Raw genomic sequence first — 21305 nt, 5'->3', positions numbered from 1 at the left:
GCCGCCCACCAATGTGCTGAGAAAAGCAGGAAGTAAATAGAGCACAACAGCCTGCAGGTTAGTGAACAAGCGTCATGGTAATACCCCTTTAACTTCCCAGTGTATCAGCAGCAGGTAGTAAAGCAGTGCTGGTTACAGGACCTTTGGTGACATCAACTTCAAGTGCTAAATAATAGTATTTTAATATTATCTCTGTTTTGCAGAGATAGTCATGTGATGAGCACACAGGTGCACAGCTGATTACCAGGCAGATGTCTGATTATTGTGCTGTGACTATAACCAGCGGCACCTGTGTACTCATCACATGACCATGGACCGTAAATCACATGACCATGGTCAGTAACAGAATGAATGACAACAAGCAGATATCTAGAAAACTGTGAGGAATAAATACAGAAAGTATATTGGAAAATTGTACAACTTTTTATTATACAAACCACAACATTTGTCTCTCAATATTGGTCTGAAAGTGAACAACCCCTTGAAGGCTGTATTTTATTTTGCTTATCCTGTGCTTGACGTAAAAGTTTATTTGTTTTGCTGTTTTTTTAAAATACCGCTTTGCTGCATGATTTGAGTCCCTGTCTCTGACTGGTTGGATCCGCACCACTGCTTCTACTGAGCTACCTTCCCCACATACTGATGTCAAAAAGCCTTTTAAAGTCATAATAATACTGTACTTACAATTACAATACTTACAATTTCTCATGTCAAAACATCATATGATGTCATTGTTTCTTACAGTGTCAAAGACGTATTGTATTGTATAATGTGTCGATAAACAGACAAGAAGTAGGCCGAACAAAACAGATATACAGCAAGGCCGAGGCACACCAGCCCATAACAGCAAAATATGCAAAGTAACACGTCCAGACGGACGGAACACACACCTAGCACACAAAATAGAGCCCACAGGGGCAATCATCACGGAAAAAGACAGGGAAAAGTACAAAACCAGTGGAGAGGGAAAAAGGGGGAAGAGGGATTGGGGAACAGCTCCGAGCATCGGCCAGGCAACCAGCAATCACATAAGACACAACAACCAACCAGGTCTCTGTATCTATGGGTACCTTGAAAGAGAATCCATGGGGTCCAAGCCTCCATGCAGGCCTCTCGTGCAGTTGTCTATCAATACAGGGGAACTCAGGATGTAGATGAGGGAGTGCGACATTATCAAAGAGGAACCTACATGAAGCATCCATGAAAGCCGCATTAAGCTACCAGGTGACAGAGCGATTAATCAGTAGATCGACCCCCCGAACTGATACGAATCAGGAGATCTAGAGGACGATAGGACAGGGGCCGAACCTTCCCTAAAACGCGGTGCTTGATTAACGGCTACGTGGATTCACACACCCCATGGTAGTTGAGGCAAAAAGGGGTGCTACCCTGGAGTATTAAGACCGTAGGCGTGGATGAGAGCAAAGGCTACGGAGACCAAGGACGGCAGCAGAAGTGGAGGGGGGGGTTGGAGTGAAAGAAGTAGGGAAAGGATCAGGGGGGGAAAAGAAACAGGACAAATACCAGCTAACTAGACAAACACTAAAGGAAAAGACAAAAAGGGAAAAGCCCTTCCGATCCAAGCTAGTCCGGACCGGACAACAAAAAACAGTGGGAAATTACCCACTTACGCAGGTCTCAGGGGCATACCGCAGTATGCCCCCCCAAGAGCTGCTAAACCTAGTAACAGGGGGAGAGGTAGTTCAGAAACCCAAAGCTACCAAATCCACAAGCAGCAATACAAAATGAAACAGAGATAGGGGTGAAGGAGTCAAAACCAGTCATATACAACCAGTCAAGGAAACCTTCACATCAAAGCATCCCAACGCCCGAACGGAGGCGCCGCGGCCATTGAGGTCTAAATACGGATTATACATCTGCAGTCCGGGCACCGGTACCAACTGGAGGCACCGCACGGCAGGAGGCAGTAGGCCGCAGAACGCCCCACCCCAGCAGGGGAGAGGGGCAAAACACACCACCGGCAAGCGACACAGAACAAGTTCTGCAGCGGTCACCCGCAGGGCACGAAAACTTAGCAACAGCATGACCTAGAGGAAAAAATGCAGAAGCAAAAAGTCCTCAAAAAACAATAAAGCACAGTATAGTCAACAGTTCACATATAACCCAAGGGAGGCCGCAGAGGCAGCAAGGATACATTTCACTTTTTATTTTATTTTATACAGACGTCAGAAAGTGTTAGGATTAGACATCATAATGATTCATTCTATAGTAAGAAAGAGACAGGGTGCTGGAATCATGATATATCTTGCCCAGGTTTCTAGCCCAGTGCTGGTATTGAGTAAGCATCAGCCCAGTGTGAGACCTAGGCTTGTTACTGGCCCATAAAATGCTGCAGAACCTGAACTTCTGGGCAAGACTGGTTGGGTTTTTGAGTCTTGTCTGGGGAGATGAACTTATGGTGGGACCTGATTGATATATTTTTTTTTTTTGTGTGTTGTGTGGCTAGTAGTAATCCACACGTACAGTTAGCTTTGTTCTGTATTAGTTAGAGCTCAAACAAGCAGGAGTTTTGTTTTTCCTTTTTGCCTAAAGTTAGGGGTGTATTTTATTTTGCTTATTTTTTTTACCTGTTGTAAGGTTTATTTATATAATATATAATGTCATAGGGACTTATGCCATAATGTTATACTGATGTTGTAATGGCTTACAACTGGATAATGTCATGAATTATGTAATAATGTACGTTATGTTATGGACATGTTATAATGTTATGCTGATGTCATAAGGACTGTCATAATGATGTCATGTCTTAAAATGTCACAATGTCATGAATAAATTATTAAGTTTTACGGTGCCATGAAAAGGCACTGATATAAGGTCATCGTAATGCAATAGTGATGTCATATAATGTCTTATGATTTTATGTTTTAGGTCATAATATCTAATGATATCTTAATGTCCTACTGATTTAATTCCGCCCTATAAGGTCATAACGTAATACTAATGTCATAATGCACTTCATTCTTATAATGATGTTGAAAAGTACTCTGTTTGTTTTATAACCTCAGAATATCGTCATAATGTTTAATAATGTTTATGTTACAATGCCTTATATTACAATGTCATAGCACTGCCATGTTTTATGATATGATGATCAAATGAATCTTTGCATTGCCTACACCTACCTGTGCCAAGGCATACAATGATTACATCGACAGTCTTGACCAATGCTATGATCTCTTTGGAGGAGTAGGTTTTACATTGTGCATCACTGCATCCTGCGGCAAAGCTAACTTCCACTGGAAGCTTTGCAATACCAACTCTGAGAAGAAGAATAGGTGTTAAATGCATCATGGATGCTTCTGACTTAATTAATTGAAAGACATATAACATACAATTTAAATAACATCCTACAAAAATCAACAGTTTAAAAAAACCAAACTTTGCATAAATCAATAGTACAAACATATGTAAGAACCTTTCTTCTAATATATCTTATCAGAGAAAAATGCTTCTTTTGGCTCTTTTCAGAGTATTTTTCTACTCTCTCACCCACTGATAAATTTCACTCTGCAAATCCTTGCTATATCAATCTCGAGACAGACTGCAGGTCACATAAGTCAGATAACAAATACATGTTTATGGAGGGAGTAGAGTAATAAGAGAGAGACAAGAACAGAAGCAGGAGGCTTAGTGTGGTGACGTAGCTAAACAAGGACTTCCTATTACAACTAGAGATCAGCGAGTACTGTTGGGATCAGCCGATCCGAACAGCACGCTTGCATAGAAATGAATGAACGTAGCCGACACGCGGGGGGTTAAGCGGCCGGCCGCCGTCAAAGTGGAAGTACCAGGTGCATCCATTCATTTCTATGGAGCGTGCTGTTTGGATCGGCTGATCCGAACAGTACTCGCTCATCTCTAATTACAACCAAAGTACTTTGTTATTCACAGAAAAAGACTAATAAAATATAACCTTTAATAAAGACTATTAAAATACCTAGCTCTTCCAAACCATATAAATATCAGTATTCCAAGATAAAATTAGAAGCCACCTACATCACAGGGGACAAAAAAAAAATCATTGGATTGTACGGTACCAATACCTGTGACAAAGTGGCACAAGCAGAAAGACAATAATTCCTAAATAGTATACCGTACCAAACACATTATCACAATCAGGGGTCGGCTTCCCGGCGGAATGACACAGGGTGCACAGGGGCGCAAGTGTGAACAACCTCTAACTCTAAATTATCACAATAAACAATTATACTTACAGTAGCTTTCTATCTTACCTTGGAGTGGAAATATATTGAGGATCTGGATGTGGCTCATAATCTCCAAACAGTTCATAGGCATTATCAGCAAAAGGACCTATTACCTGATGGAATAAAATTATGACTGTCAGACCTGAAAAATCAGTCAAGTTTTTTTTGTCCTCTCAGCTTAAAAATGAGCCTGTGTGTAAAGTTTCTGACTGTTCGGGTCTCTGCACTACCCTGCACGTTGCGGTGCAGGGAGAATGTTCAGTTTGATTCTTTGCTTATAGTACCCTGTTTCCCCGAAAATAAGTCATCCGCCGAAAGTAAGACATAGCAGAGGTTTTATTGAATTGCCTAATATAAGGCACCCCTCAAAACTATGACATCCCCCAATAATAATAATCTTTCTGAGCAAAGATTGTATGAAGAAAAACATTGCAGCCGGCTGAACACAGTGCGCGATGTTCCCTGTGCACAGGTATGCAGGCTGCAGACACCGCTGCGATATGTTGTATCTACTGTTCCTGCTGCTGTAGAATGAGCTGTGAGATGCCCACTGTGCATACACTAATCATTTTATATGGTGGGGGGTCCACTCTCCCAGCTCATCCCACAGCAGCAGGAACAGTGGATAAAATGTACGGTATCACAGCAGCAGCGGCAGAAGCCAGCTTACCTGTGCACTCGAAGCACCGCACAAAGCGTTCAGCCGGGTACAATGTTTTTCTTCATACAGTCTTTGCACAGCAAGCACATCTCAGCGTAGCACAGTGGTGGCAGCAGCACACACAAGTACAATAAGACATCCCCTGAAAATAAGAGCTAGCATATCTTTAGGACCACAATTCAATATAAGACACTGTCTTATTTTCGGGGAAACACGGTGCTCTTTGGATTACGATTTTGTACTGCTTTGTCTTTCTGGCTTGGACCCTAGCTTGCTGACTCCTCTTCTGTGTTGTTTGTCTTGTCTGCGTTCTGTGTCATCACCGATATCTAGGAAGGGTTTCACCACCCAACTGTCTGTTGCATAGGATAGTTCAGACAAGTAGGCAGGGAAAAGGGATGAGTTGGGTTTAGAGCTCACTGTCTCTGTCTTTTCCTCCTTCCATTGTTTCCATGGCAGCACTAGGGAATTACACAACTAGCAATTCTCTTACACCATGCTAGGCTAGGTTCACACCAGTCTGGTCTCTGCCTGGGGATTTTATTCCCTATTCACCTTTAAAAATGTGGAGAGAATATTCCTGCAAGCAGACTAGGTTTCTGTTCGGGGTGTCTGAATGGAACAGGTCTGAACCTAGTGTTACTGAATAAGTTACTGACAGCTTCAAGGTGAAGTTATATGCTCCACTTTCTGCTCCTCTTTTGCACACAGTGTTAAGTCTATTGTCAGACTGAAGCTCAAACAGACTTTGACTTATTGTTCATACAGTAAATACTGTGTATATCAGAACAGAAAGGTGGTCAGTGAGGGAAAAATGTAATTTCACAATAAAGCGGTCAGCAAGTTATTCAGTAAGATTATACTATGCAGACAAACAGTTTCAAAGAAGGTGGGTAAAATCTCTGTTTTTCACACTGGAGAATTACACCACGAGAAGTGGTACTGGGCAAGGGCAGAATAGACATGACACATGATTATATATATATATATATATATATATATATATATATATATATATATATATATATTGTGGTGAAGTTAGCTTGGTAGAAGCAGTGGTGTGGACCCAAAAGGTCAAGATCAAGACAGGGACAAAAAAATGTACAGCAAACTGGTTTATTTATAAAAAGCCTAGAGAATAAATAACTAGAGATGAGCGAACACTAAAATGTTCGAGGTTCGAAATTCGATTCGAACAGCCGCTCAATGTTCGTGTGTTCGAATGGGTTTCGAACCCCATTATAGTCTATGGGGAACAGATACTCGTTAAGGGGGAAACCCAAATCCGTGTCTGGAGGGTCACCAAGTCCACTATGACACCCCAGGAAATGATGCCAACACCTCTGGAATGACACTGGGACAGCAGGGGAAGCATGTCTGGGGGCATCTAACACACCAAAGACCCTCTATTACCCCAACATCACAGCCTAACAACTACACACTTTACACACTCAATACCACATCTCTGACAGTAGGAAAACACCTTGAAACATGTGTATTTGGCACTTGCAGTGAGGAGAGCTTGTCACCAGCAGTGAATTTGGCCCTTGTAGTAAGTTGAGGTTGGCACCAACATTTGTTTTGAAAATCAGGGTGGATTGAGCCTCTAACCAGCAGAGTTTGGGCAAATTCATGGTGGAGGGAGCCTCTAAACACCCCAGTTTGGGCAAATTCATGGTGGAGGGAGCCTCTAAAAACCCCAGTTTGGACCAATTCATGGTGGAGGGAGCCTCTAACCAGCCCAGTGTGGGCAAATTCATGGTGGAGGGAGCCTCTAAAAAACCCAGTTTGGACCAATTCATGGTGGAGGGAGCCTCTAACCAGCCCAGTTTGGGCAAATTCATGGTGGAGGGAGCCTCTAACCAGCCCAGTTTGGGCAAATTCATGGTGGAGGGAGCCTCTAAAAAACCCAGTTTGGACCAATTCATGGTGGAGGGAGCCTCTAACCAGCCCAGTTTGGGCAAATTCATGGTGGAGGGAGCCTCTAACCAGCCCAGTTTGGACCAATTAATGGTGGAGGGAGCCTCTAACCAGCCCAGTTTGGACCAATTAATGGTGGAGGGAGCCTCTAACCAGCCCAGTTTGGACCAATTAATGGTGGAGGGAGCCTCTAACCACCCCAGTTTGGACCAATTCATGGTGGAGGGAGCCTCTAAACAGCCAAGTTTGGACCAATTCATGGTGGAGGGAGCCTCTAAAAACCCCAGTTTGGACCAATTCATGGTGGAGGGAGCCTCTAACCAGCCCAGTTTGGGCAAATTCATGGTGGAGGGAGCCTCTAAACAGCCCAGTTTGGGCAAATTCATGGTGGAGGGAGCCTCTAACCAGCCCAGTTTGGACCAATTAATGGTGGAGGGAGCCGCTAAACAGCCCAGTTTGGGCAAATTCATGGTGGAGGGAGCCTCTAAACAGCCCAGTTTGGACCAATTCATGGTGGAGGGAGCCTCTAAAAAACCCAGTTTGGACCAATTCATGGTGGAGGGAGCCTCTAAACAGCCCAGTTTGGGCAAATTCATGGTGGAGGGAGCCTCTAAACAGCCCAGTTTGGGCAAATTCATGGTGGAGGGAGCCTCTAACCAGCCCAGTTTGGACCAATTAATGGTGGAGGGAGCCGCTAAACAGCCCAGTTTGGGCAAATTCATGGTGGAGGGAGCCTCTAAACAGCCCAGTTTGGACCAATTCATGGTGGAGGGAGCCTCTAAAAAACCCAGTTTGGACCAATTCATGGTGGAGGGAGCCTCTAAACAGCCCAGTTTGGGCAAATTCATGGTGGAGGGAGCCTCTAAAAACCCCAGTTTGGACCAATTCATGGTGGAGGGAGCCTCTAACCAGCCCAGTTTGGACCAATTAATGGTGGAGGGAGCCTCTAAACAGCCAAGTTTGGACCAATTCATGGTGGAGGGAGCCTCTAAAAACCCCAGTTTGGACCAATTCATGGTGGAGGGAGCCTCTAACCAGCCCAGTTTGGGCAAATTCATGGTGGAGGGAGCCTCTAAACAGCCCAGTTTGGGCAAATTCATGGTGGAGGGAGCCTCTAACCAGCCCAGTTTGGACCAATTAATGGTGGAGGGAGCCGCTAAACAGCCCAGTTTGGACCAATTCATGGTGGACGGAGCCTCTAAAAACCCCAGTTTGGACCAATTCATGGTGGAGGGAGCCTCTAAAAAACCCAGTTTGGACCAATTCATGGTGGAGGGAGCCTCTAAACAGCCAAGTTTGGACCAATTCATGGTGGAGGGAGCCTCTAAAAACCCCAGTTTGGACCAATTCATGGTGGAGGGAGCCTCTAACCAGCCCAGTTTGGACCAATTAATGGTGGAGGGAGCCTCTAACCAGCCCAGTTTGGACCAATTAATGGTGGAGGGAGCCTCTAACCAGCCCAGTTTGGACCAATTAATGGTGGAGGGAGCCTCTAACCACCCCAGTTTGGACCAATTCATGGTGGAGGGAGCCTCTAAACAGCCAAGTTTGGACCAATTCATGGTGGAGGGAGCCTCTAAAAACCCCAGTTTGGACCAATTCATGGTGGAGGGAGCCTCTAACCAGCCCAGTTTGGGCAAATTCATGGTGGAGGGAGCCTCTAAACAGCCCAGTTTGGGCAAATTCATGGTGGAGGGAGCCTCTAACCAGCCCAGTTTGGACCAATTAATGGTGGAGGGAGCCGCTAAACAGCCCAGTTTGGGCAAATTCATGGTGGAGGGAGCCTCTAAACAGCCCAGTTTGGACCAATTCATGGTGGAGGGAGCCTCTAAAAAACCCAGTTTGGACCAATTCATGGTGGAGGGAGCCTCTAAACAGCCCAGTTTGGGCAAATTCATGGTGGAGGGAGCCTCTAACCAGCCCAGTTTGGACCAATTAATGGTGGAGGGAGCCTCTAACCAGCCCAGTTTGGACCAATTAATGGTGGAGGGAGCCTCTAACCAGCCCAGTTTGGACCAATTAATGGTGGAGGGAGCCTCTAACCACCCCAGTTTGGACCAATTCATGGTGGAGGGAGCCTCTAAACAGCCAAGTTTGGACCAATTCATGGTGGAGGGAGCCTCTAAAAACCCCAGTTTGGACCAATTCATGGTGGAGGGAGCCTCTAACCAGCCCAGTTTGGGCAAATTCATGGTGGAGGGAGCCTCTAAACAGCCCAGTTTGGGCAAATTCATGGTGGAGGGAGCCTCTAACCAGCCCAGTTTGGACCAATTAATGGTGGAGGGAGCCGCTAAACAGCCCAGTTTGGGCAAATTCATGGTGGAGGGAGCCTCTAAACAGCCCAGTTTGGACCAATTCATGGTGGAGGGAGCCTCTAAAAAACCCAGTTTGGACCAATTCATGGTGGAGGGAGCCTCTAAACAGCCCAGTTTGGGCAAATTCATGGTGGAGGGAGCCTCTAACCAGCCCAGTTTGGACCAATTAATGGTGGAGGGAGCCTCTAAACAGCCAAGTTTTGGGAAATTCATGGTGGAGGGAGCCTCTAACCAGCCCAGTTTGGGCAAATTCATGGTGGAGGGAGCCTCTAAACAGCCCAGTTTGGGCAAATTCATGGTGGAGGGAGCCTCTAAACAGCCCAGTTTGGACCAATTCATGGTGGAGGGAGCCTCTAAAAAACCCAGTTTGGACCAATTCATGGTGGAGGGAGCCTCTAAACAGCCCAGTTTGGGCAAATTCATGGTGGAGGGAGCCTCTAACCAGCCCAGTTTGGACCAATTAATGGTGGAGGGAGCCTCTAAACAGCCAAGTTTTGGGAAATTCATGGTGGAGGGAGCCTCTAACCAGCCCAGTTTGGACCAATTCATGGTGGAGGGAGCCTCTAACCAGCCCAGTTTGGGCAAATTCATGGTGGAGGGAGCCTCTAAACAGCCCAGTTTGGACCAATTAATGGTGGAGGGAGCCTCTAACCAGCCCAGTTTGGACCAATTCATGGTGGAGGGAGCCTCTAACCAGCCCAGTTTGGGCAAATTCATGGTGGAGGGAGCCTCTAACCAGCCCAGTTTGGGCAAATTCATGGTGGAGGGAGCCTCTAAACAGCCCAGTTTGGGCAAATTCATGGTGGAGGGAGCCTCTAAACAGCCCAGTTTGGACCAATTCATGGTGGAGGGAGCCTCTAAAAAACCCAGTTTGGACCAATTCATGGTGGAGGGAGCCTCTAAACAGCCCAGTTTGGGCAAATTCATGGTGGAGGGAGCCTCTAAAAAACCCAGTTTGGACCAATTCATGGTGGAGGGAGCCTCTAACCAGCCCAGTTTGGACCAATTCATGGTGGAGGGAGCCGCTAAACAGCCCAGTTTGGACCAATTCATGGTGGAGGGAGCCTCTAACCAGCAGAGTTGGTGGAAATCAGGGTGGAGGGAGCCTCTAACCAGCAGAGTTGGGGGAAATCAGGGTGGAGGGAGCCTAGTATTAGCAGAATTGTGCAACGCTTATGGTGGATGAGTATGAGGATGCGGAGGAATTGGAGAGGTTGAGTACAGACATGGAGTTTCATGTTGGGGTGCTTTACACAGGTGGGCACAAAAATGACGGCTCTACCCAGTGGTGGTTCATTTTTATCAAAGTGAGCCGGTCGGCACTCTCAGCTGACAGACGGGTGCGCTTGTCAGTGATGATGCCACCGGCTGCACTGAACACCCTCTCAGATAGGACGCTGGCGGCAGGACAGGACAGCACCTCCAAGGCATATAGGGCAAGTTCAAGCCACAGGTCCAACTTCGACACCCAATACGTGTAGGGCGCAGAGGGGTCGGAGAGGACAGGGCTGTGGTCGGAAAGGTATTCCCGCAACATGCGCCTATACTTCTCACGCCTGGTGACACTAGGACCCTCCGTGGCGGCACTTTGGCGAGGGGGTGCCATCAAGGTGTCCCAGACCTTAGACAGTGTGCCCCTCGTTTGTGTGGACCGGTGAGAACTTGGTTGCCTACTGGAGGAACTGCCCTCCCTGCCGCCAACGTCACATGCTGGAAACATCTCCATCATATTCTGCACCAATTGCCTGTGGCAAGCATTGATGCGATTGGCCCTCCCCTCTACCGGAATAAAAGACGAGATGTTGTTTTTATACCGGGGGTCAAGGATAGCAAAGATCCAGTACTGGTTGTCCTCCATGATTTTGACAATACGCTTGTCGGTTGTAAAGCACCCCAACATGAACTCAGCCATGTCTGCCACAGTGTTAGTTGGCATGACTCCTCTGGCCCCACCGGAAAGTTCAATCTCCATTTCCTCCTCATCCTCCATGTCTACCCATCCGCGCTGCAACAATGGGACGATTCGAAGTTGCCCGGAAGCCTCCTGTATCACCATCACATCATCGGACAACTCTTCTTCCTCCTCCTCCTCCTCCTCCTCCTCCATTAAACGCAGTGAAGCGGACAGATGTGTGGACCTACTCTCCAGCTGTGACGGATCGGATGCTATCCCTAACTCCTCTGTGTGATCTGAGTTATCCCTGATGTCAATCAGGGATTCTCTCAGAACACACAAGAGCGGGATTGTAAGGCTCACCATCGCATCCTCAGAGCTCACCCTCCTTGTGGACTCCTCAAAGACCCGTAGGATGTCACAAAGGTCTCTCATCCATGGCCACTCATGGATGTGAAACTGAGGCAGCTGACTTTGTGGCACCCTAGGGTTTTGTAGCTGGTATTCCATCAAAGGTCTCTGCTGCTCAACCACTCTATTCAACATCTGAAACGTTGAGTTCCAGCGTGTGGGGACGTCGCACAAAAGCCGGTGTTGTGGCACATGCAGGCGTTGCTGGAGAGATTTTAAGCTAGCAGCGGCTACTGTCGACTTGCGAAAGTGGGCGCACATGCGCCGCACTTTCACCAGTAGCTCTGGAACATTGGGGTAGCTCTTTAGGAAACGTTGCACCACTAGGTTGAAGACGTGGGCCAGGCATGGAACATGTTGGAGTCCGGCAAGCTCCAGAGCTGCTACCAGGTTCCGGCCGTTATCACAAACGACCATGCCTGGGCCCAGGTGCAGCGGCTCAAACCATATTGCCGTCTCATCGAGGAGGGCATCCCTCACCTCGGAGGCAGTGTGCTGTCTGTCCCCCAAGCTGATCAGCTTCAGCACAGCCTGCTGACGTCTACCAACGCCAGTGCTGCAACGTTTCCAACTCGTAGCTGGGGTCAATCTAACAGCGGAGGAGGAGGCGGTGGCGGAGGAGGAGGCGGTGGCAGAGGAGGAGGCGGTAGAGGAGGAGGAGGAGGGGGGTGTTCTTCTCGTGTCCCTGCCAGGAATGTTAGGCGGGGAGACGAGGTACACCGGGCCAGTTTGGGAAGCAGTCCCAGCCTCAACTACATTCACCCAGTGTGCCGTCAGTGAAATGTAGCGTCCCTGTCCGCATGCACTTGTCCACGCGTCGGTGGTCAAGTGGACCTTTGTGCAAAGCGCGGAACTAAGGGCCCGCCTGATGTTGAGTGACACGTGCTGGTGCAAGGCGGGGACGGCACACCGGGAGAAGTAGTGATGGCTAGGGACGGCATAGCGAGGTGCCGCAGTTGCCATCAGGTCCAGGAAGGCGGGAGTTTCAACAAGCCGGAACGCCAACATCTCCTGGGCCAGCAGTTTAGCGATGTTGGCGTTCAAGGCTTGCGCGTGTGGGTGGTTAGCAGTGTATTTCTGCCGCCGCTCCAATGTCTGAGAGATGGTGGGTTGTTGTAAAGAAACGCCTGATGGTGCCTTTGATGGTGCAGGAGAAGGAGATAAGACAGGACCAGGGGAGGATGAGGTAGAAGTCAACAAAGTGGCGGAGGCAGATGAAGTGGTGTCCTGGCTCGTCCTCTGGAGTGCATCGCCAGCACAGTCAGCAGTGGCAGTGGCAGAGGCAGAGGCAGTGGCAGTGGCGTGAACGGCAGGCGGCCTTTGTCCTGCCGTTGCTGCCTGCCACTGATTCCAGTGCTTGGATTCCAAATGACGGCGCATTGAAGTGGTGGACAGGTTGCTCTTCTCAGAGCCCCTAATCAATTTCGAGAGGCAAATTGTGCAGACAACACTATATCTGTCCTCGGCGCATTCCTTGAAAAAACTCCACACCTTCGAGAAACGTGCCCTCGAGGTGGGAGTTTTTCGGGGCTGGGTACGAACTGGAACATCTTGGGAGATTCCGGGTGTGGCCTGGCTTCGCCTAAGCTGCTGACCTCTGCCTCTGCCTCTAGCTACCCTTTTTGGTGCTGCACCTGCCTCAACATCCACACTACTTTCCCCGCTTGACATCCCCCCTGTCCAGGTCGGGTCAGTGTCCTCATCATCCACCACTTCCTCTTCCAACTCCTGTCTCATCTCCTCCTCCCGCACAATGCGCCGGTCAACTGGATGCCCTGACGGCAACTGCGTCACATCATCGTCGATGAGGGTGGGTTGCTGGTCATCCACCACCAAATCGAACGGAGATGGAGGAGACTCTAGTGTTTGAGCATCTGGACACAGATGCTCCTCTGTTAGGTTCGTGGAATCGTGACGTGGAGAGGCAGGTTGAGGGACAATGAAAGGAGCGGAGAACAGCTCTGGGGAGCAGGGACAGTTTGGGTTATTGTTCTGTAAAGCTTCGGAATTTTGGGAGGAAGGAAGACAAGACTGTTGGGTAATAGGAGGAGAGGAGGCAGAGTCTGACTGGCTGCTGGACAATGTGCTGTAAGCGTTCTCTGACAGCCATTGCAAGACCTGTTCCTGGTTCTCGGGCCTACTAAGGTTTGTACCCTGCAGTTTAGTTAATGTGGCAAGCAACCCTGGCACTGTGGAGTGGCGCAATGCTTGCTGCCCCACAGGAGTAGGCACGGGACGCCCTGTGGCTTCACTGCTACCTTGCTCCCCAGAACCATTCCCCCGACCTCGCCCACGGCCTCGTCCACGTCCCTTTCCGGGAGCCTTGCGCATTTTGAATTCCTAGTTAGAAATTGGCACTGTATACCAGTAGTAAAAATTGTGGGTGCACGTAACCCCAATATATTCTTTGAATTACCAGTCAGAAACTGGCACTATATGGCAGTAGCAAGAAATGAGGGTATTTGTATGCCCAATATATTCTTTGAATTCCCAGTCAGACACTGGCACTATATGGCAGTAGCAAGAAATGAGGGTATTTGTATTCCCAATATACTCTTTGAATTCCCAGTCAGACAATGGCACTGTATACCAGTAGTAAAAATTGTGGGTGCACGTAACCCCAATATATTCTTTGAATTACCAGTCAGAAACTGGCACTATATGGCAGTAGCAAGAAATGAGGGTATTTATAACCCCAATATATTCTTTGAATTCCCAGTCAGACAATGGCACTGTATACCAGTAGTAAAAATTGTGGGTGCACGTAACCCCAATATATTCTTTGAATTCCCAGTCAGACACTGGCACTATATGGCAGTAGCAAGAAATGAGGGTATTTGTATTCCCAATATATTCTTTGAATTCCCAGTCAGACAATGGCACTGTATACCAGTAGTAAAAATTGTGGGTGCACGTAACCACAATATATTCTTTGAATTACCAGTCAGAAACTGGCACTATATGGCAGTAGCAAGAAATGAGGGTATTTGTATTCCCAATATACTCTTTGAATTCCCAGTCAGACAATGGCACTGTATACCAGTAGTAAAAATTGTGGGTGCACGTAACCCCAATATATTCTTTGAATTCCCAGTCAGAAACTGGCACTATATGGCAGTAGCAAGAAATGAGGGTATTTATAACCCCAATATATTCTTTGAATTCCCAGTCAGACAATGGCACTGTATACCAGTAGTAAAAATTGTGGGTGCACGTAACCCCAATATATTCTTTGAATTCCCAGTCAGACACTGGCACTATATGGCAGTAGCAAGAAATGAGGGTATTTGTATTCCCAATATATTCTTTGAATTCCCAGTCAGACAATGGCACTGTATACCAGTAGTAAAAATTGTGGGTGCACGTAACCACAATATATTCTTTGAATTACCAGTCAGAAACTGGCACTATATGGCAGTAGCAAGAAATGAGGGTATTTATAACCCCAATATATTCTTTGAATTCCCAGTCAGACAATGGCACTGTATACCAGTAGTAAAAATTGTGGGTGCACGTAACCCCAATATATTCTTTGAATTCCCAGTCAGACACTGGCACTATATGGCAGTAGCAAGAAATGAGGGTATTTGTATTCCCAATATATTCTTTGAATTCCCAGTCAGACAATGGCACTGTATACCAGTAGTAAAAATTGTGGGTGCACGTAACCACAATATATTCTTTGAATTACCAGTCAGAAACTGGCACTTTATGGCAGTAGCAAGAAATGAGGGTATTTATAACCCCAATATATTCTTTGAATTCCCAGTCAGACAATGGCACTGTATACCAGTAGTAAAAATTGTGGGTGCACGTAACCCCAATATATTCTTTGAATTCCCAGTCAGACACTGGCACTATATGGCAGTAGCAAGAAATGAGGGTATTTGTATTCCCAATATACTCTTTGAATTCCCAGTCAGACAATGGCACTGTATACCAGTAGTAAAAATTGTGGGTGCACGTAACCCCAATATATTCTTTGAATTACCAGTCAGAAACTGGCACTATATGGCAGTAGCAAGAAATGAGGGTATTTATAACCCCAATATATTCTTTGAATTCCCAGTCAGACAATGGCACTGTATACCAGTAGTAAAAATTGTGGGTGCACGTAACCCCAATATATTCTTTGAATTCCCAGTCAGACACTGGCACTATATGGCAGTAGCAAGAAATGAGGGTATTTGTATTCCCAATATATTCTTTGAATTCCCAGTCAGACAATGGCACTGTATACCAGTAGTAAAAATTGTGGGTGCACGTAACCCCAATATATTCTTTGAATTACCAGTCAGACACTGGCACTATATGGCAGTAGCAAGAAATGAGGGTATTTATAACCCCAATATATTCTTTGAATTCCCAGTCAGACAATGGCACTGTATACCAGTAGTAAAAATTGTGGGTGCACGTAACCCCAATATATTCTTTGAATTCCCAGTCAGACACTGGCACTATATGGCAGTAGCAAGAAATGAGGGTATTTGTATTCCCAATATATTCTTTGAATTCCCAGTCAGACAATGGCACTGTATACCAGTAGTAAAAATTGTGGGTGCACGTAACCACAATATATTCTTTGAATTACCAGTCAGAAACTGGCACTATATGGCAGTAGCAAGAAATGAGGGTATTTGTATTCCCAATATACTCTTTGAATTCCCAGTCAGACAATGGCACTGTATACCAGTAGTAAAAATTGTGGGTGCACGTAACCCCAATATATTCTTTGAATTACCAGTCAGAAACTGGCACTATATGGCAGTAGCAAGAAATGAGGGTATTTATAACCCCAATATATTCTTTGAATTCCCAGTCAGACAATGGCACTGTATACCAGTAGAAAAAATTGTGGGTGCACGTAACCCCAATATATTCTTTGAATTCCCAGTCAGACACTGGCACTATATGGCAGTAGCAAGAAATGAGGGTATTTGTATTCCCAATATACTCTTTGAATTCCCAGTCAGACAATGGCACTGTATACCAGTAGTAAAAATTGTGGGTGCACGTAACCCCAATATATTCTTTGAATTACCAGTCAGAAACTGGCACTATATGGCAGTAGCAAGAAATGAGGGTATTTATAACCCCAATATATTCTTTGAATTCCCAGTCAGACAATGGCACTGTATACCAGTAGTAAAAATTGTGGGTGCACGTAACCCCAATATATTCTTTGAATTCCCAGTCAGACACTGGCACTATATGGCAGTAGCAAGAAATGAGGGTATTTGTATTCCCAATATATTCTTTGAATTCCCAGTCAGACAATGGCACTGTATACCAGTAGTAAAAATTGTGGGTGCACGTAACCCCAATATATTCTTTGAATTACCAGTCAGACACTGGCACTATATGGCAGTAGCAAGAAATGAGGGTATTTATAACCCCAATATATTCTTTGAATTCCCAGTCAGACAATGGCACTGTATACCAGTAGTAAAAATTGTGGGTGCACGTAACCCCAATATATTCTTTGAATTCCCAGTCAGACACTGGCACTATATGGCAGTAGCAAGAAATGAGGGTATTTGTATTCCCAATATATTCTTTGAATTCCCAGTCAGACAATGGCACTGTATACCAGTAGTAAAAATTGTGGGTGCACGTAACCACAATATATTCTTTGAATTACCAGTCAGAAACTGGCACTATATGGCAGTAGCAAGAAATGAGGGTATTTGTATTCCCAATATACTCTTTGAATTCCCAGTCAGACAATGGCACTGTATACCAGTAGTAAAAATTGTGGGTGCACGTAACCCCAATATATTCTTTGAATTACCAGTCAGAAACTGGCACTATATGGCAGTAGCAAGAAATGAGGGTATTTATAACCCCAATATATTCTTTGAATTCCCAGTCAGACAATGGCACTGTATACCAGTAGAAAAAATTGTGGGTGCACGTAACCCCAATATATTCTTTGAATTCCCAGTCAGACACTGGCACTATATGGCAGTAGCAAGAAATGAGGGTATTTGTATTCCCAATATACTCTTTGAATTCCCAGTCAGACAATGGCACTGTATACCAGTAGTAAAAATTGTGGGTGCACGTAACCCCAATATATTCTTTGAATTACCAGTCAGAAACTGGCACTATATGGCAGTAGCAAGAAATGAGGGTATTTATAACCCCAATATATTCTTTGAATTCCCAGTCAGACAATGGCACTGTATACCAGTAGTAAAAATTGTGGGTGCACGTAACCCCAATATATTCTTTGAATTCCCAGTCAGACACTGGCACTATATGGCAGTAGCAAGAAATGAGGGTATTTGTATTCCCAATATATTCTTTGAATTCCCAGTCAGACAATGGCACTGTATACCAGTAGTAAAAATTGTGGGTGCACGTAACCCCAATATATTCTTTGAATTCCCAGTCAGACACTGGCACTATATGGCAGTAGCAAGAAATGAGGGTATTTATAACCCCAATATATTCTTTGAATTCCCAGTCAGACAATGGCACTGTATACCAGTAGTAAAAATTGTGGGTGCACGTAACCCCAATATATTCTTTGAATTACCAGTCAGAAACTGGCACTATATGGCAGTAGCAAGAAATGAGGGTATTTGTATTCCCAATATATTCTTTGAATTCCCAGTCAGACAATGGCACTGTATACCAGTAGTAAAAATTGTGGGTGCACGTAACCCCAATATATTCTTTGAATTCCCAGTCAGACACTGGCACTATATGGCAGTAGCAAGAAATGAGGGTATTTGTATTCCCAATATATTCTTTGAATTCCCAGTCAGACAATGGCACTGTATACCAGTAGTAAAAATTGTGGGTGCACGTAACCCCAATATATTCTTTGAATTACCAGTCAGACACTGGCACTATATGGCAGTAGCAAGAAATGAGGGTATTTGTATTCCCAATATATTCTTTGAATTCCCAGTCAGACAATGGCACTGTATACCAGTAGTAAAAATTGTGGGTGCACGTAACCCCAATATATTCTTTGAATTACCAGTCAGAAACTGGCACTATATGGCAGTAGCAAGAAATGAGGGTATTTATAACCCCAATATATTCTTTGAATTCCCAGTCAGACAATGGCACTGTATACCAGTAGTAAAAATTGTGGATGCACGTAACCCCAATATATTCTTTGAATTACCAGTCAGAAACTGGCACTATATGGCAGTAGCAAGAAATGAGGGTATTTGTATTCCCAATATATTCTTTGAATTCCCAGTCAGACAATGGCACTGTATACCAGTAGTAAAAATTGTGGGTGCACGTAACCCCAATATATTCTTTGAATTACCAGTCAGAAACTGGCACTATATGGCAGTAGCAAGAAATGAGGGTATTTGTATTCCCAATATATTCTTTGAATTCCCAGTCAGACAATGGCACTGTATACCAGTAGTAAAAATTGTGGGTGCACGTAACCCCAATATATTCTTTGAATTCCCAGTCAGACACTGGCACTATATGGCAGTAGCAAGAAATGAGGGTATTTGTATTCCCAATATATTCTTTGAATTCCCAGTCAGACAATGGCACTGTATACCAGTAGTAAAAATTGTGGGTGCACGTAACCCCAATATATTCTTTGAATTCCCAGTCAGACACTGGCACTATATGGCAGTAGCAAGAAATGAGGGTATTTGTATTCCCAATATATTCTTTGAATTCCCAGTCAGACAATGGCACTGTATACCAGTAGTAAAAATTGTGGGTGCACGTAACCCCAATATATTCTTTGAATTCCCAGTCAGACACTGGCACTATATGGCAGTAGCAAGAAATGAGGGTATTTGTATTCCCAATATATTCTTTGAATTCCCAGTCAGACAATGGCACTGTATACCAGTAGTAAAAATTGTGGGTGCACGTAACCCCAATATATTCTTTGAATTCCCAGTCAGACACTGGCACTATATGGCAGTAGCAAGAAATGAGGGTATTTGTATTCCCAATATATTCTTTGAATTCCCAGTCAGACAATGGCACTGTATACCAGTAGTAAAAATTGTGGGTGCACGTAACCCCAATATATTCTTTGAATTCCCAGTCAGACACTGGCACTATATGGCAGTAGCAAGAAATGAGGGTATTTGTATTCCCAATATATTCTTTGAATTCCCAGTCAGACAATGGCACTGTATACCAGTAGTAAAAATTGTGGGTGCACGTAACCCCAATATATTCTTTGAATTACCAGTCAGACACTGGCACTATATGGCAGTAGCAAGAAATGAGGGTATTTATAACCCCAATATATTCTTTGAATTCCCAGTCAGACAATGGCACTGTATACCAGTAGTAAAAATTGTGGGTGCACGTAACCCCAATATATTCTTTGAATTACCAGTCAGAAACTGGCACTATATGGCAGTAGCAAGAAATGAGGGTATTTGTATTCCCAATATATTCTTTGAATTCCCAGTCAGACAATGGCACTGTATACCAGTAGTAAAAATTGTGGGTGCACGTAACCCCAATATATTCTTTGAATTCCCAGTCAGACACTGGCACTATATGGCAGTAGCAAGAAATGAGGGTATTTGTATTCCCAATATATTCTTTGAATTCCCAGTCAGACAATGGCACTGTATACCAGTAGTAAAAATTGTGGGTGCACGTAACCCCAATATATTCTTTGAATTCCCAGTCAGACACTGGCACTATATGGCAGTAGCAAGAAATGAGGGTATTTGTATTCCCAATATATTCTTTGAATTCCCAGTCAGACAATGGCACTGTATACCAGTAGTAAAAATTGTGGGTGCACGTAACCACAATATATTCTTTGAATTACCAGTCAGAAACTGGCACTATATGGCAGTAGCAAGAAATGAGGGTATTTGTATTCCCAATATATTCTTTGAATTCCCAGTCAGACAATGGCACTGTATACCAGTAGTAAAAATTGTGGGTGCACGTAACCCCAATATATTCTTTGAATTACCAGTCAGAAACTGGCACTATATGGCAGTAGCAAGAAATGAGGGTATTTATAACCCCAATATATTCTTTGAATTCCCAGTCAGACAATGGCACTGTATACCAGTAGTAAAAATTGTGGGTGCACGTAACCCCAATATATTCTTTGAATTACCAGTCAGAAACTGGCACTATATGGCAGTAGCAAGAAATGAGGGTATTTGTATTCCCAATATATTCTTTGAATTCCCAGTCAGACAATGGCACTGTATACCAGTAGTAAAAATTGTGGGTGCACGTAACCCCAATATATTCTTTGAATTCCCAGTCAGACACTGGCACTATATGGCAGTAGCAAGAAATGAGGGTATTTGTATTCCCAATATATTCTTTGAATTCCCAGTCAGACAATGGCACTGTATACCAGTAGTAAAAATTGTGGGTGCACGTAACCCCAATATATTCTTTGAATTACCAGTCAGACACTGGCACTATATGGCAGTAGCAAGAAATGAGGGTATTTATAACCCCAATATATTCTTTGAATTCCCAGTCAGACAATGGCACTGTATACCAGTAGTAAAAATTGTGGGTGCACGTAACCCCAATATATTCTTTGAATTACCAGTCAGAAACTGGCACTATATGGCAGTAGCAAGAAATGAGGGTATTTGTATTCCCAATATATTCTTTGAATTCCCAGTCAGACAATGGCACTGTATACCAGTAGTAAAAATTGTGGGTGCACGTAACCCCAATATATTCTTTGAATTCCCAGTCAGACACTGGCACTATATGGCAGTAGCAAGAAATGAGGGTATTTGTATTCCCAATATATTCTTTGAATTCCCAGTCAGACAATGGCACTGTATACCAGTAGTAAAAATTGTGGGTGCACGTAACCCCAATATATTCTTTGAATTCCCAGTCAGACACTGGCACTATATGGCAGTAGCAAG

The 21305-nt window shown here is 44.8% G+C and overlaps 1 protein-coding gene across 1 annotated transcript in view; it reads right to left on the bottom strand.

Annotated features, from left to right (window-relative positions):
- The window catches only part of LOC142195075 (uncharacterized), a 61976-nt gene that overhangs the window by 16599 nt on the left and 24072 nt on the right, over window positions 1-21305 (bottom strand). The window contains exons 10-11 of the mRNA XM_075264591.1: window positions 4257-4342; window positions 3147-3283 (exon numbers count right to left, since the gene is read on the bottom strand). Coding sequence (XP_075120692.1) covers window positions 3147-3283; window positions 4257-4342 — 223 coding nt within the window. The remainder of the gene's footprint in view (window positions 1-3146; window positions 3284-4256; window positions 4343-21305) is intronic.

This window comes from Leptodactylus fuscus, chromosome 2, assembly GCF_031893055.1.
Source record: "Leptodactylus fuscus isolate aLepFus1 chromosome 2, aLepFus1.hap2, whole genome shotgun sequence".
Taxonomy (NCBI): Eukaryota; Metazoa; Chordata; class Amphibia; order Anura; family Leptodactylidae; genus Leptodactylus; species Leptodactylus fuscus.
The sequence above is the reverse complement of the archived record's forward strand: the minus strand, read 5'-3'. Positions and strand labels throughout refer to the sequence as shown.